At 39.9% G+C, this 15,752-nt stretch overlaps 1 protein-coding gene across 6 annotated transcripts in view; it reads right to left on the reverse strand.

Annotated features, from left to right (window-relative positions):
• kiaa0586 (KIAA0586 ortholog) overlaps positions 1-15,752 on the reverse strand; it is a 175,393-nt gene that overhangs the window by 158,758 nt on the left and 883 nt on the right. For all 6 annotated transcript variants that reach the window (XM_069193031.1, XM_015350114.2, XM_069193029.1 and 3 more), the window contains 7 exons: positions 14,725-14,810; positions 13,660-13,726; positions 12,219-12,288; positions 9,735-9,891; positions 9,048-9,230; positions 7,211-7,385; positions 6,385-6,543 (listed from right to left, as the gene is read on the reverse strand). In XM_069193031.1, coding sequence (XP_069049132.1) covers positions 6,385-6,543; positions 7,211-7,385; positions 9,048-9,230; positions 9,735-9,891; positions 12,219-12,288; positions 13,660-13,726; positions 14,725-14,810 — 897 coding nt within the window. The remainder of the gene's footprint in view (positions 1-6,384; positions 6,544-7,210; positions 7,386-9,047; positions 9,231-9,734; positions 9,892-12,218; positions 12,289-13,659; positions 13,727-14,724; positions 14,811-15,752) is intronic.

Below are 15,752 nucleotides of genomic sequence, written 5' to 3' on the forward strand. Positions count from 1 at the left end.
TAAACCAGTCCATCCTTTTAATAAATATTTACGCCAAGTGCAAGTCATATATTTGCTCCTCTCCTAGTACCCGTTACACTTGCTTAGATTAAATCAAAAGGCTGACCTACTCACTAAATTCAAAACCCAATACTTAATGGCAGGTTTCCATTGGAAAGGAGCCACAGGCCTCTGGCAAACAACAAGCTCCCATAAAGTACTGGGTTTGTAATTTGCACTTGTTGGGCAGCTTGAAATTTTGATTTTATCCAGAACATCTACCACTTACTGCAATTTATTTACATTAAAGACTTCACAGAAAGAGGCCCTGAGCATTCTGGGTGGATGATCCTCTCTTTGCGAGATCACAAGGTTTATGGCCATGGTATTGTGTAAGCTTCTCTTACTAGGCAGTTTCCCTTCAGTTTTATTGCTCGGTTTGTCAAAGGACTAAGCACCCACAATGGGTCAATTTTCAGGCTTAACAGATGCCACATGCTGGAAGTTATTCCAAAGTACCAAGAAAGTTGCTGATTGCTAATGGAAACACTTTCAACAGGTTCTTTTGCTTCTGCTTGTCAAGGCCGAAAATTAATTGCTTTACTGTGAAAAGGCCCAGAACTAAGAAAATAAATGACTCCCTGTCGTCACCAGCTATCGTCTTACAGTCCGGCAGCAGATCACAAACTCACAGCCCTCAAAACAGCTTGTCTCCAGAAGGCTAGTCTCCACAAAATCCTCTCCAACTAGGATGCACACAGCTCAACAATATGTGAGCTGCTACTAACTAGTCTGGATGCAGATATTTTGTTTTTGCTGCTACAGTGTCTCCATGCCTCCCTTAATTTATTTCAGTTTCTTAGTGAATCTCTCCTGCCTGCTGTGCTGACAACATAGAAATCCCATTGACTCACAACACAATAAACCCAAGGCACTTAGCTTAGGAGGTTCTGGATACTTAATCCCTATTAAACACTAAATATATAGCATACAGTGTCTTCATGGTATAAAGCAATGATTTCATCGAGGAACTTGTGACATGATATAATAAGAAGTATCAATGTACAGTTCAAAACCAATTTGTCTTTTTTAAAAGTTGTTAATATACAAAAAGTGAAGGAAATCGGCCAAAGGATACGGAAATAAATATTTCAGCCACCCCTTTCTCCTCTGACATAACATCCCCCAATCAGGAAGGCAGGAATCAAACTGGTGCAAGTTAAGAAAAGGCCTACGCCAAACTGCTGCCCCCCCTTCAAAATGCTAGCAGTCATTGGACACAAAAACAGGGATCGTCTTGCCCCACGTCAATGCCCTGCGTCGACAATACAGCGCAGTGACCCATCACATTTGTTATTGAACTTAATATTAAATGTTGAACAACCTTTTTGTTGACCTGCAGCTGTTCATAATAATATATCACATATGCACTTCACGTTCAACAGCTGACAGAGAAAGAAAATTAACATAAGTAAGGCATTTCACTGTTTTACCTGACAGTTGCAATGTGAATTAGTTTGTGAACTATTATGCATTATTACACGTCTATTGCATTGCATTTAAATGTAAAATAACCCATCGAACCATTTTCATTCATTTTTAAACTTGTGTTGTGTAATTTGATGTGTATTCGTATTTGATAGAAATACACAGGTTGGTATTCTCAAACTTATCTTGCACCTTTTTTGATGAACTTTTCAAGATTCATTTAGACTTGGATCTAGGATCATGCACCAGAGCTTTACCACATGTTCTTAAAAGTAAGCTACTGAACTGTTCCCGAGCAGGTTGGGGAAATTGAATGAACCAGTTCCAACTTTTTTCAGTAGAGATGTGAGCAAGATCTGAAACAAATGAACTTCTGACTCCGTGGACTTTCTGGAGCAGGTACAGAATAAAGCACAAGGCCACCCTTTCATAAAGGGTACGTGCATGAAAGTTAAAAAAAGTGTGGCTTTGATAACATACTCAACAGCAGTAACCTTGGGCTGGTTATTTTTGCTTCTTTGTTTTTCCAGCTTTTTTTTTTTAAATTTGTGCTTGAAGCCCTTGATGTGATTTTCCAGCTGATCTAACAGCATTAATTCAAGAAACCACCACATGCCAAGAAAGACAAACAGTTTCTATATTTGAATAGTATTCTGCATAAACAAGAGGGATATAAACAATAATTAGTGGTAAATCTACTGGCATGTAACCATAGTTTAAAATGCCGTGCCAGTGTGGTTTGAAACGAACTTTACTTGCATGGGAAAGTAGGAAATCTCTGAAAAAATAATGTATTTATAATACATTATTTAGTCCAGAGATTAAATGCCATCGTTTCTCACAAATGTCTTCCCCAGCATTTGGTCTTTGAGCGTAATACTCCACACACTTGTCTTTGAATTTAAAGAGAGGCAGTTTCTAGTGGTTATTGGGGGATTGCTAAGAAATGAAGAAAAAAAAATCTAGACTAAAAATAACCTGCTTTCATTGAGTAAAATACAGTCTGCGAGGTACAGTGGAACCGCAGATAGATATAATGTTCTAGCTCCTCACGGGGACTCTTGGCTGCCATGGCAACCACAATATACCACCACCAGGAAATCAAAGAGAAGGGATTAAAGACATCTTAGGCTTTACCTTTTACTTCTCTCTGCACACAGCTTACAAACAAGTGATGGCAATTTAAAAATACAGGATGGCTTTTAGCACAAAGATGCAAGAATTTTGGCATTCAATACGGTGTTTTGTATTTCAAAGCTGAATAGGTTACTACTTAAAATTCCACCAGCTCTGCTGTGTAATGTTTTTTTTTTAAATACAATCTATCAGAGGTTTTCCTTTGATCATCATAATGGCATAGTGTTCCACATGTCATCTCTTTCTTCATTAAGGCACTGAGTAAAATTGCTTTCCAGCACAAAAATCAGAACAATAAAAAATGGCTCCGAACAGATTCTGACTTTGATCCTGTTAAGTGGAAAAAAAATCTCTCTTAAAATATCTGATATTGTAATGCTCTAACATCCCTCATTGCAGCTTTTAAACCACTGTAGCACAAGAGTCCAGGTGTTACAACACTCCTGCCAGTAATAAATGAAGTGCTTGGATTCTTAATTTTGTGCTGCGTGTGATGTAAAAGGTAATTAATAATCTCCTCCTAGTACGTCACAACTTATAAAACGTAGGCTCAAGATCAACATCAAAACTCAACATCAAAAGAAGCCAGATGACATTCTTAATTATGACATATATAATTTTTAAAGTAAATACAAACATCAATAATAAAAAGATCAGCTAAGATGCAGTTTGATAAATATCAATGGTGTATCCCTGAATGCAAAGTGCTTTTTCTAATGGTGCAAGGACACTTATTTTCCTTATTGTGATTTTCCTTCAGATCACTCGATATAAACTCAACGGCAAGGTATTATCAGAGCACCTTCAAAGTGCAGGGTAAAGAACAGGTCAGCAATGTCTAAAAAAGGGAAATCTCAGTGGGACCTTTCTGGTTTCAGCAAAGATTATGGACAGTAACTGAATGCTGCGTCTTTATCTCATGTACTTGACTCCTTCCACCAACTAGCTTGAAGTGACTGGTAAACAATAAATAGCTCTGGCTAAAATGCATGGGAACAGATGTGAAAGCAGAGGTTGTCTCAGGCTCGCTGTAAATCTGCAAGAGAAGCGCTGTGCCCCTGCTGGAAAGAGGGAAGGAAAAAAACAGATGGCCCTTCACCGAGGCCAGTCTGATGAAATTCTGACTAAATCATAAATTCTACACTCTGTGAACACCGAGAGTTGTAATGACTCACTAGAAAGAACAGAAGGAGGCAAAAAGTCCATCCGCGCCTTTAAGGATCATCTGTGTGGTGGCGCACTATCATGTTATTAAAGCCCTGGATAATGGGTGCCATTGTATTTGATCCCGATTCTGTTTTTTAAGGAGTTGTAACTGTAAGTCCACCCCCCCCCCTTCTCCTCACCCTTATAAATGCTACATTCTTTGCCATAATTAACTCTGTGCTCACAAACGCACATCTATCATCCAGAGACCAGCTCCAATTCCGGGAAACCAATTCCAAGTACTGAAGATTGGCAGTTACTTGCAAGCTGGAGCTACTCCAGTCGACAGATTAAATTGTATGAGAAAATTGTTACAGCCTTCAGACGGCATATAAGAGAGCCCAGAGCTGACCTTTCCAAGGAGCAGGGAACTCACTCCATAATTACCACTGTTCTGTGAAGAGCATAAATGTTGGTCTCTCTGTCCTGTAGTGGCCAACCATGCTGAATTATTTTAAAAGCTAATGTGTACATAGCAACCATCCTGGCTAAAAACACATATTGTTATGGTTCACAACATAAAATGGCTGTCTAAACTCTGAAAGACACTGGTGTGTGATGTCTCAATTTCTAAAAATGTTTACCTCACCATTCAGTCTTAATACTGAGAGCAAAAGCATTCATATTCATGCAAATTCAGAGAAAAAATAGCTCCTTCTTACCAAAATGATATATTACTGTCTCTCATTCTGAAATATTGTATTTTTTTATCTTTTACTCCAATGCTTACCGTAAATTGTTGAAAAAGATCACTAAGGATGTCATTAAATGTTTATTGAAAGGCAGGCTTTTGTTTCTAAAAATGGAAAGGAAATCCATGTGTTGGCTTTATTTTGGTGAATAACATAACTAACAATTTCTACTCCAAAGATTGTGGTTTTGCAAAAAGGGCAGCCTGCCATTATAATCATTCAGATCTCTCTATTCTTCCCTAAAAAAGCCTAGGGAGGATGCCATCACAGCAATCAAGTAAGATGGCACCACTTAAGGGTTAAATTAATCTCTCTCTCTGAGAAAAATATGTGGCTTGGAGGGACAAATTTTACTTCTACCAGAGGCCTGTTCCCAGTAAATGGATCAGTGAACGTATAAACATTCCAAACCAAAATAACTATGCTGCATGCCTCATATAAGATTTGCACACTTTACTGCCTGAAGCTCTATTCCCTAACATGGAGAAAGTAATTTGTGTTGAAGGCTAAAAAATGCAAAAAGCCAAGAGACAATTACATTTGTGGATCTGGATATCAAGAGCTACTCTGTTGATAGCCAATTTATTTATTTTCTGGTAGTTTTGCTTTATTATGATTAACCTTTCTAATGGTCTGTAGCATGAATAAACATATATGCATATATAGAAAGAAAAAGAAATTAACATCGTTGTCTATTGTTTTTGTTTTCTAAGCTTCCAGTCTTTTTTATAAGGCTCAATGCTGAATGAAGTAAAACTGTGAGAGACTACTACTGCCCTCAAGTGGAAGACACTGAATTGCTTGCCTGTATTATTTCACAACCTCCAGCTAAATAGCACGGCACCTACAGTAATTACTGTATTCGTGTGCAATCAATATGAAAAGAAAGTCCGTGCTATGCGATGGGCACAATTCCTGAGCATACTACTACAAACAAGTACATTTTAAACACACCTGTCATGGCGCACAGATTATTTTACTTTACAGAAAAGATCTTAATGAATTTTCATTAAAAAAAAACAGTCTAGACTGGATCAAGGTCATAAAACATATAAGCACATTTACTTCATCGAGTCATGTTCTGAAAACTGAAAAATAATGCACAATAATAAGTCGAAACCTAAAACACATCTCAGAGAGCGGTGAAGGGGCAGTTTCTCACTTAGCTGGACTGGTTTAAATCATGGAAAGATTTTTTTTTCCACGTACAAAGAATATGAGAACAGTTGAGAACATAAACACATCCCTTTTTTTTGGCTCAAAACAGCATGGCATGCAGAACTATGGCTTTGCTTTCCATGCCATTCCTGAAGCGCAGCGTGATAGCGAGACACTGCCGAGAGCAGCACGAGGAGCTTGTCCTTGAAAGTCTTTCCTCGGTGCTATGCTGAGCAAGTTGGTTGCCATGGGAACGGAAGCAGTAATATGCCCAGAACCTAAGAAATCACACCTGGTGGTTGTCATGGGGTGGCTGAAAGGATACAGCTGGTTCTCTTGGAGGGTTTGTTTAAAAAAATGGAAATTACTCACAATCCGTCGCTTGCAGGCTTAACATGCAGGTCTGCTAGCATGACGTATAGCCAGTTCAGGGAAAATGATGTGATGGTAATAGAAATACTTTGTGAAAAGCTGCACAAATATATTTTTATTGTGAAGGAGAGGTATATCCAAAACAAATACAAGTTCTCGGTTTTAAAGACTATGTAGCCCAAGTCTTAGCAGCCTCCTAATGTGTGTGAAAGCTCTGCTTTTTCAGCCGGAAAATGTCGGGTTCAAACAACATCAGCCCTCGAGATGCCCCAGTCTGCCCCAGTCTCTCTCCTCACAGTGGTGAGGTCATGAACTAGACCAGTAAAGATGAGAAGGCTCCTGTGACACTCACCGAGCCTGCCTGAAGCCACTTTGCTTTTCTCCACCGCAGGCTTCTCCTGGCTGCGCCGAGCTGCGGCGTCTCTCGACATCGGCACAGGCACAAACCTGCGCGGAGCTGGGGTCTCCAGAGGGGACGTCTCTGCAGCGGGGACTCGGGGGGGAGGGCAGCCTACAAACACACAGGCACAAGCCAAATAATGCTCAGTGCACACTTACCGCTCAGTGTCTTATGGCCTTCAATTACAGGAAATGTTTGAATGCAAACACCTGCTGATCACTGTACCAAAATACTGTCAACTTGTTGATATTGCAAAACAAAGGCACATGTAGGGTGTGCTGTCAAGATGTCATGAGATGCTCCAGGCCATACTTTGCTCAGGTAGGAAAGAATAAAATGCTTTTAAGAGCTGTTTATGGAGATCCTATAAATCTAAACAGCACTCTCAATTTACAGTAACACAAAAGCTCATATAAAACAGAAACGGAGAAACACTCACATACAACTCACTACTGAAAAAATGCACAGAGGGAATCCTGTTGCAATTTACAATTTACAATGTTGTCCTTCAACACCACACATATTTTTATAGTGCCATTTACATACAGTCTGAATGACAATGAAAACAAGCACGAGGCTTTTCTACAGAACATCTACACAGATCCATAACTACACGTGGCTCAAACCCATATGTCTGCGAGAATAAATACTTCCGCAAAGGTACAAGACCGAAACCAGCTAGGAAGCCAGCAAGGAGAGGTGACAGCCACGGGACGGTCGGAGTGAATGTAAGGAAACGGCAGGACTCGAGGACGGCTGAGCTCTGGGATTGCCACACCTGCTGCTGCAGTGGAGGTGGAAGCCGGAGCTCCAGCGGGTGACTCATCACGGCTGGCGTTGCCTGGCAACCGCTGCAGGCCGGGCTGTGCAGGGGCAGCAAGGTGAGAAGACACTGGGGGCGCTGGGGCCGAGCTCCCACTCACAGCACTCAAAGCACCGCCCAGCAGACGCGTCTGAGGAAAGGGGCAAGGGCAGAGAAAATTACTGAAAAAGCTTATTGAAAGCGTTTAATAATATGGCAATCTTGGGCATGTTTCAGAAATAACGGCTTGCTTTTGACCTGAGACAGCGAGGTACAGCGATCACCTTCCATGACTGTACCGTGATAACCTGTGGATCACTCAGAAATACTCTGCATAATAAACAAGAGCCTTCTGCAAGAAAACTTATGCAGAAAATTATGAAATGTTAACATGTCTATTCTGATAAAGGTTTAGGTTCTACTTTATAAATTAAAATTTAAACATTTTTATGAATGAAGCTTAATTTCCCATATAAACTGCATTTACAGTTCAGCTTTAAAATAAAATTAGTTTGTAGAAATATTTTAGCACCAATGTAATTTAATTGAGAGAAAGCTGACCGATACAAAAATATTTACAATAAAGTTCCTGAAACCTCTAATTTTGGATTAGTAACTTCCAGTTGACAAGATTAGTGCAAATACTTTTGGGTAAATTGAGCCTTATAACTTGCATTCTCTGCAGCAGAGAGAGGTGTCCTCCTACACTTAATCACTGCCAAACAAATTCCCTTTGCTAAGAGTATTAGAGTTGAATTGCAAAAAATGATCACACCAGCCAATCATTCTCTGTTCTTGTAAAAATGTGTTCAATTCACGTCAGTTTATAATCCTGTTGAATATCCTGCAGTATCTGTTATCCACCAGGTTTCATATTAAAGGGCAGAAGAGGATATATGAATGCATGCCATGTAATCAAACAGTTGTAATGTATAATTTAAAAAAAAGTTAGTGATAACAAAATTGCTCCTTTAGCTGTTACTGTTACTTACTTAAAAGGAAATAAGGTTACAAATGCAAAACTGAGGAAGAGAGTAACATGTAAAATTGTCTGTTAGAATACAAAATGTGGTCTTTGATTGGAAAGAGCTTTTTTCAGCAGAATTAATTTGGATGGATCTTGACAAAGACTGGAACACCGAGGGAGCTAACTAATGCTGACTTGTTACGGCAGTGCATTCAAGATGTGTGAAATGAGTTGTCAGCTGAATGTTAACAAAAAACATCCTTGTACTGATGCCACACAGCTGTCAGAGTGCGATCAAAGTCTAGAATGACTATTTTGACAAAAGCAACACTTAATGTAAGATGAGCCCAACACATGACAAGATTGGTGCTGAACACCTCATAACAAACAAGTTGCAGCAACCTTTCTGCACACAAAGCACATTATTTTGTGGCCTTTTCTTCTTTTTTTTTCAGGTCTTCTTTCTCAAGGGCTGACCACACACAGTTCCACTGTGACTAAAGGTGATCAAAAGATCACTGCCCTTCCCAAGAACAGAAACAATTGTAGCCTGAAAATGAATCACTTTTTTCCTCATTAAATATATTTTGACTTAAGCTAACTGCAAAACAAAATCACAAGAATTACGAAATTGTAAATTTCCAAAGTGTCTGAAACATTTTATTTTGGAATCATGGAATACGGCCTATCTGATCTAATATACCATCATAGGCAGCTTTTCTTACATGCTCTAGTATAGGCTAAAACAGCTCATCTAAATTAAATTAGACAGGCAGTGCAAAAAGCAGAGAGAGCAGGAAAAGACTTCGTATAACCCAACCGTCATCCCCCAGCCTGCTTCAGTACCTGCAGCTCCAGCTGCTGCTGCTGTATCTGCTCCAGGTGCTGAAGCCGCTGGTGGGTGAGAGCTGCCAGCTGTTTCTCCAGCTCTGCCACCCTCTCCTCCTGGCAGGGCTGCCTCTCGACATGCTGGAGCTTCTTCAGGAGCTCCGACACGGAGGAGATCTTGGTGTCCAAGTCATGCTGGGCCTGAGGAGAGACAGGTGTTTGCCGGCTTTGTGTGCACGGAATCAACTGTAAGCTACAAAACAGCACTGGGACAAACGTCTGATGCACACAATAAAAAAAACAGTCTGAAATCAGACTTTTCTATTTTGTACATTGTGTATTTCTTTTTTTGCATGGACTAATAAACTTCCCCAGACTGATCCTCTTCTATTCCTGCTCTGTTGACTTGGCAGCACTAGCTGGGATGCAGTTCCACAACTGCCTTCCTGTCGAACATTCGCACGCCATGTGCTTGCTGCCCTGAGGCTCCTAGACTGGCCCCAACACTGGGAGTAGTCCACACTGCAGGGCCCAGCAGCTGACGAGCCAAGGCAATGAAAGAAATTAAGCAGCTCTAATTTCTCTGAAAACGGCTTCTGTTCCAGAGAAGTCTCTAGATTTGGAACGAGATCCCGACGAGAGAGAATTGTTGAGAGAAGTATCTGAGCATCTTCAAGGGCGTAATAAACCCAGCCCGGCGCCCACCTTCAGCAGGGGTGCGGTAGCGGCAATGGCAGCGGCGGTCACCACGGCGACCGTGTCGGCTGTGCAGGGCTGGGGGGGCGGGGGCCCGGCCGGGGGGGGCTCCTGCGGCTCCAGCAGCTGCACCTTCACCGCCTTCCGAACCGGAGCGCTCCGACACCTGCAGCGGTCCACACGTGAGCAAACACAGGGCTCTGGCTCGGGAAGGCTCATGGGTACGCATGTTTCGTCAAGGACCGGTTGAATTCCTAACCAGCAGCAGGTTAACACGGCGTTTGTAACGACTAGTTAGTTATGATACACTGTGAGGGGTCAACAAGAGGTCTTTCCACCCTCAGCCACATAGCCAAACTTACAGTTAGTCTGCACTGCGTGACAGACCACCACATTACGTTCTGACAACATATTAACGATAAGAATCTAAATGGCAGCGGAAAAACTTTTCCGGATTGGAGGCAGCTGACACTTCAAAACAAATCTTTCTGAAAGCACTGGAATGAAACATTTACCTATAATCAAATTAGAAAAACAGGAGCATTTGATTGTTTCTGGGCAAATTCTCAAAGACTGTTTGCAAACATTTCTGAATGGTACTCCGTTTGTAGCGAGAAAGAAAAGTCAACAACATGTCAGTCAGTAAACAAATAATGCAAACAAAACAAGCACTTCAGGAGATGTTGTAGTACTACGCTGGCTCTAGGAGAGAAGTCTCCAAGGAGCATCTGACCCTTCACACGCAGAGAACAACTGCTTCTGAAGTCAATGTCAGTCTGCTTTTAAGCTTTATACGATTCTTGAAATTTGTGGATTCCTTCCTTTATTGGCAGATTTATCTCAACTGCAAAAGCACTTTTTTTTCCCCACAATGTTCCTAAACCCGAAGCAATGTGTTCAAATGATCATTTTATGATTATGTTATTTATCATGTTTTTAGCTGTGCTTTCACTCATCAATCCATACTGATGAGTATAATAAATTCCCTGCATCCACAAAGTTAATAGCAATAAATACTGCCACAGTTCCCACTTAATGTCTTCCATTAACCCTAGTGGGATTCAAGTAATAATAAACTCACTCACTCCTGCCCTGTGACGTGCACAGTTGTTATGTTCAGCTATTTTTGGGACCAGTATTTCACAAAAAACGATGAGGCAACACTGGGAATTTTAGATCTTTTTCTCCTTAATAAAATACATAATGTTTTTAATATATCTCAAAATATATTCATAATATTAATATTCAAAAGAAGGTCAAAGGTACCTAGCCAGCTCTCAATTTAAGGTGAAAGACTCTCACAGATGCAGATAAGCACCTAGTATTGTAAACACATTTTTGGAGCCAAAATCTGTTTTCTGCAATGAATGGATTTAGGGATTTTGACATTACAAAACCATGCTAACACCAGCTGTCTCAATAGTAATAAATCTCACTATTACACAACAGCTGGTATAGTGTAAACAAGGAAAGTCACAGCTGCGAATGCTGAAACAACTGCTTTCTGAACGTTAAAGATGGAGGTGGCACAGTAATGTTATCAGAACATAGCAGTGGCTCTGGATTAACTTGTGTCTTAACCACCGGTTACTTACCCTGGTCCTGTGGAACCACTTTGTCTGCAAGTCTCTAAATCTCTAGTACTAATTAATGCCTTTAATTGATGTGCTTCCTGTTTAGTCTTACAAGTTTCTGCATTTAGTCCTGAGTTTCAAAAACACCCCATTTCAAGAGTACTGTTTCTAACAGGTTCAGCATTCAAAACTTAAGACATTACTCCTCAAATGGCTTAGATACTTTTTTCTGTCTAAATGGCACTTACAGATGGAAACGACACCACTGTATATCAGTCACACCTAGAATTAGTGCTTTTTTTCCCCTACAGAGGTTCACTTGGTTACATTTCGGGCAATGCACCTTAAAGAGTGGAGTTCTGAAAATCAGGGATTGGTAAAAGGTTGATATCAATTACAGATCCCGTTTTGACTTTGTAAGAGCTAAAAGCCTGTTCAGAATCATGTTACCCATGAAAAGGTGAAATCAATTAGCTTGTGACTAAACATAAAAACTTGAAAACACTGAAAAAAGTCAGTGATCTCCCCCAGGATCTAGGGTTTGGAATCGCTGACCTGCGCAACTGGTTCCATAACATCAAAAACATGATGCATCTCACAAAAAACAATCTGAAGATAAACAGCTAAACAGGCATCAGAGCACAAAGAATCAATTTCAAACACTCTTGTTCCTAAAGCCTGAACAGATAATTAAACATGGCATGAAAGACACTATTTTCTTCATGTAAATGCACCATTACCACTACAGTAAATGTGTAAGATGAACCTAATGATATTTTTTTTTCCATAAAGATGTGAAATGTTGTGCTGTGTTTAAGGGGGTATAACTGTCATTCAATTAACAAATGTTGCTTCAGTCAGTGCTGTGCTCACTGCAAAGTGAAATGGCACTAGCCTGTGAGAGGCACCATGCCCTTACCTTTCTTTGAAGACAGCCCTGACAGCTTCTTTTCCACCGACAGAGTACTGGGATATCACTATGTCATGTCCTGCAGGCAAAAGACACGCTCATTGTAATTGCTCAGCCCTTGAAACATCATATCAAATAACTTAAATAATTGCAAAATAATCTACAAATTACTGACTCTCAATGTAAGTGAGTTCTATGATCTGCTAGGGAATTCTCTTAGCAGTGTATAAAATGCCCAACAGTAACTGGCACAAAAAATGAAACATTAGTACTTTTCTCTACTACAGCCATGACAGGAGCTTTTCTATTCCACATTCCATTGGTATTTCCATAAATATTGATTTATACTGGCCCCTGTGTTACCATTTTGGATATAACATACAACTCACATTGTTTTTATATGGTTTCTGGCGTGATTTAAAATCTCATATCAACCACTGCAATAATGAAGACCTTGGACGTTCACTCATTTCAAAATTACTCTTGCTTTAACCTCCCACTCTGTCCATAAGGACAGTGCTGTTTTGTTTTCCTCGTGACTGACAGTTCTGGTTAACAGAGACAGCAATTAAACAGACTGAACTGCAGGGTTGGGATAAAGGAGAATCTGTGTGCCACCTGTGTACAAGACAGCTCTGCAGAGGCTGTCGCCGTCATGAGGGGGTGTCTGTAAAGGAACACTCCCCAGTTACACAGCATGGTTTAAGGCCATGTGGCTCTCTGATCTCTGAGATACACTTCTTGCAATGCTAGCTTCTGGATGTCCTAATGCCTCCCCAGATGTTTCCAATTTGTGGTTTTCTATAACAATCAGTGGCCCTTACTCATACATGGAATGGATTAGAAAAAAATGCTTCCCTCGTACAACTAGCATTTTTTTTTCAGACCCCTGCGGCTACTAACCCTGTTGTTTTATGATTTGGTTTAAAGAATCAGCCACAGTGTACAGAGTTCGAACACAGCGAAAATCAAGTTGTCTGATTGTGCACGGCTGCAGTGTTGTTCCCCAGCAGCTCAACTCATTAAAACACCCTCATGGGCGAGACATGTGCTCTACAGAGCATGCTGCATTGAATGCTAATTCAGAAATCCAGGGTTCAGCTAGGAACCTGCAATTTCTCGCTAAAAGACTGAAGGAGCTAATGTCGCTTCCGTAATTTATATAGCACTATAATACCATATAAAGAAAATATTCCACATTCCAGAACCTTTGTTTTGGAAAGGTATTCCTAATAATTTTAGTAATGGTCATACTACATTGTACTATTAATATATAACTACTTATTTTACTATAATTGTTTTCTAGAAATACATGTTCCAACCTGAAGTTTCCTTTGGAGTAAAAAGGTCTTTGATAAAGCTAACAGTAGCTATGCTTAGGTGGTATTTTAGAATCATTTTATTTGCCAAGTACCTTATGGGTACAAGGAAGTACCTGTATAAAATGTACCTTTGTTTCTACTGCCCTCTGGTGGACCAGTAGAGACATTCAGTTTCCTTCCGTCTTTACAAGACCACTGTTAAAGTAAGAAGTTTAGTTTTAGTTTAGGTTATTTCACAGAGACAGCACACAGCTCTTTAGCTGCACCAGAGTTTAATAACAAATTAATATACATCTGTAGTACCTGGGCAGGACACAACCAACAAAATACAAGACATGGGCTTATTTAAAAAGACATATCAAGTAATACAGTATTAAGCAGTGTGATAAAAAATAGACATTACAAAAGATTGGTAAAATGCACAAAAATAATTGCATGTTAAATTAATTAATTATCAAAGATTGCAAGAGTCACATAAGAAGACAATCACTTATCAAGTTCAATGACATGATGTTAGTCATTAAAAGAGACATCAGAAGACTAATGATCACATGACAGATGCTTTAAGCTGCAATAAAACATTTAGTTTTAAATGTTATAATCTTAATACATTCAGTACTGGGTAGTGTTGTATTCTAATTGAAAATGCTGACTTTCCAAATTCAGTGGCTCTATATTGCAGCAATCACCTTTAGCAGAGGGGCTCTGGATTTCTAATATTGTTAAGGCAGAGTGACTTCAATCAATTCATGTAAAAATCCAACAGATACATTTCTAACTCAGTGCTAACAGTACATACTGCAAGGGGTAATTACTCAATTGCAATAACACCTTTACCACTTTTGTTTTGTTTTATATTACTAAGCGTTTTATCAGTTTGATTCCCGATTCCTGTATAAGGCAGTCTTTTTTTTAAGAATAAAAATTCCTCAAGGATACAAATTCCCATTCAAATTGCATGTTTGTTGCCATTATGGGTATAACGATGATGGTTTCATTATGAAAATCCCTCAGAATTAACAGCTGAAGCACTTAAAAAACAACAGGATAGTGTCTCTCAAATCATAATTCAATCAGTCTTTTACTTGCTATAACACTCAGACAACAGACAATCAAACATGGAGTATGAATCCCAGTCTATGAAGAAGGTCGCGGTGGTACATGGGCCTCACGGGTATCTATCGGCCACTCACCGAGCGGCGTGTCTGCTGCTCCTGGCTGTGTCCAGCTGCCCGCGGCCTCAGCAGAGCAGCTGCGCTCTGTCCACAGGTACCCCTGTCTGTCACGAGCACAGTGCAGCTCTGAGCATCACTCATCAACATCACTGTGAACTTTGTTAGAACTAAGCAACATTAAACATTTGCAATAACAAATAACTACCTACCTAAATAGTAATAACAATAATATGTGTGTGCGTATCAGAGGATGCTAAACTAAAATGCATCCATAAAAGATTGAAAAAATGTGTTTAGAAGATCAACATTATTTGGAACAGGTAATAGGTTTATTCCAGGCTGAAAAGAGAAGAAAGGAAACAACATTTTGGCTGTGGAGCCTTCTTCAGGTGTCTCCCAACGTTGTTTCCTTTCTTCTTCTCAGTGTGGATTAAACCTTTTACTTGTTCCTTTGCAGCCCAAGCATGCTAATGCAGCTCCCCACCTGAACATATTATTTGGAATATTACTATAATACAGCAAACTGCTAAAAAAAAAAGTTAAAAATGCTAGAAAATTAACATATTCTACTTTTCTTTCACATGTAACTACTTTTCTTAGCGGTCTACTGTCGAATAGTAATATGAAATTGTTTTATCCACACACCTGGAAATGGAGTTTTATCCCGAACTCCCTTGCACACTTGGTTTAAAATCATTTAAACCAAGTGTGCAAAACAAAAAAGTTTTTGCAGAACTTCGGGCAAACTTCCAAACGGTTACTGTCTGATTGAGACTGCGAGAGGCGCTGATGTTTTGGCCGACAGGGGGCTCACGACGAGCCTTTCGTTAGAGAGAAACTGCCGTTCGGTTTTACGCCTTAGGACTTTTACCCCTAGTTACAATTTAAGGATTCAAGCTGACAGCCGGGTTAACACAAGCTCATCCTTTCAGTATGAATCCCTACAGCAACTAATTACCCGTTTGGTGAAGAGATATGTTCTCGTTGACTGTGACAGAATAATTCAAAAACAAAATATCAGGAAACAAATGCTCCGCGTCTGTATT

The sequence above is a fragment of the Lepisosteus oculatus genome, chromosome 8 (genome assembly GCF_040954835.1).
Source record: "Lepisosteus oculatus isolate fLepOcu1 chromosome 8, fLepOcu1.hap2, whole genome shotgun sequence".
Taxonomy (NCBI): domain Eukaryota; kingdom Metazoa; phylum Chordata; class Actinopteri; order Semionotiformes; family Lepisosteidae; genus Lepisosteus; species Lepisosteus oculatus.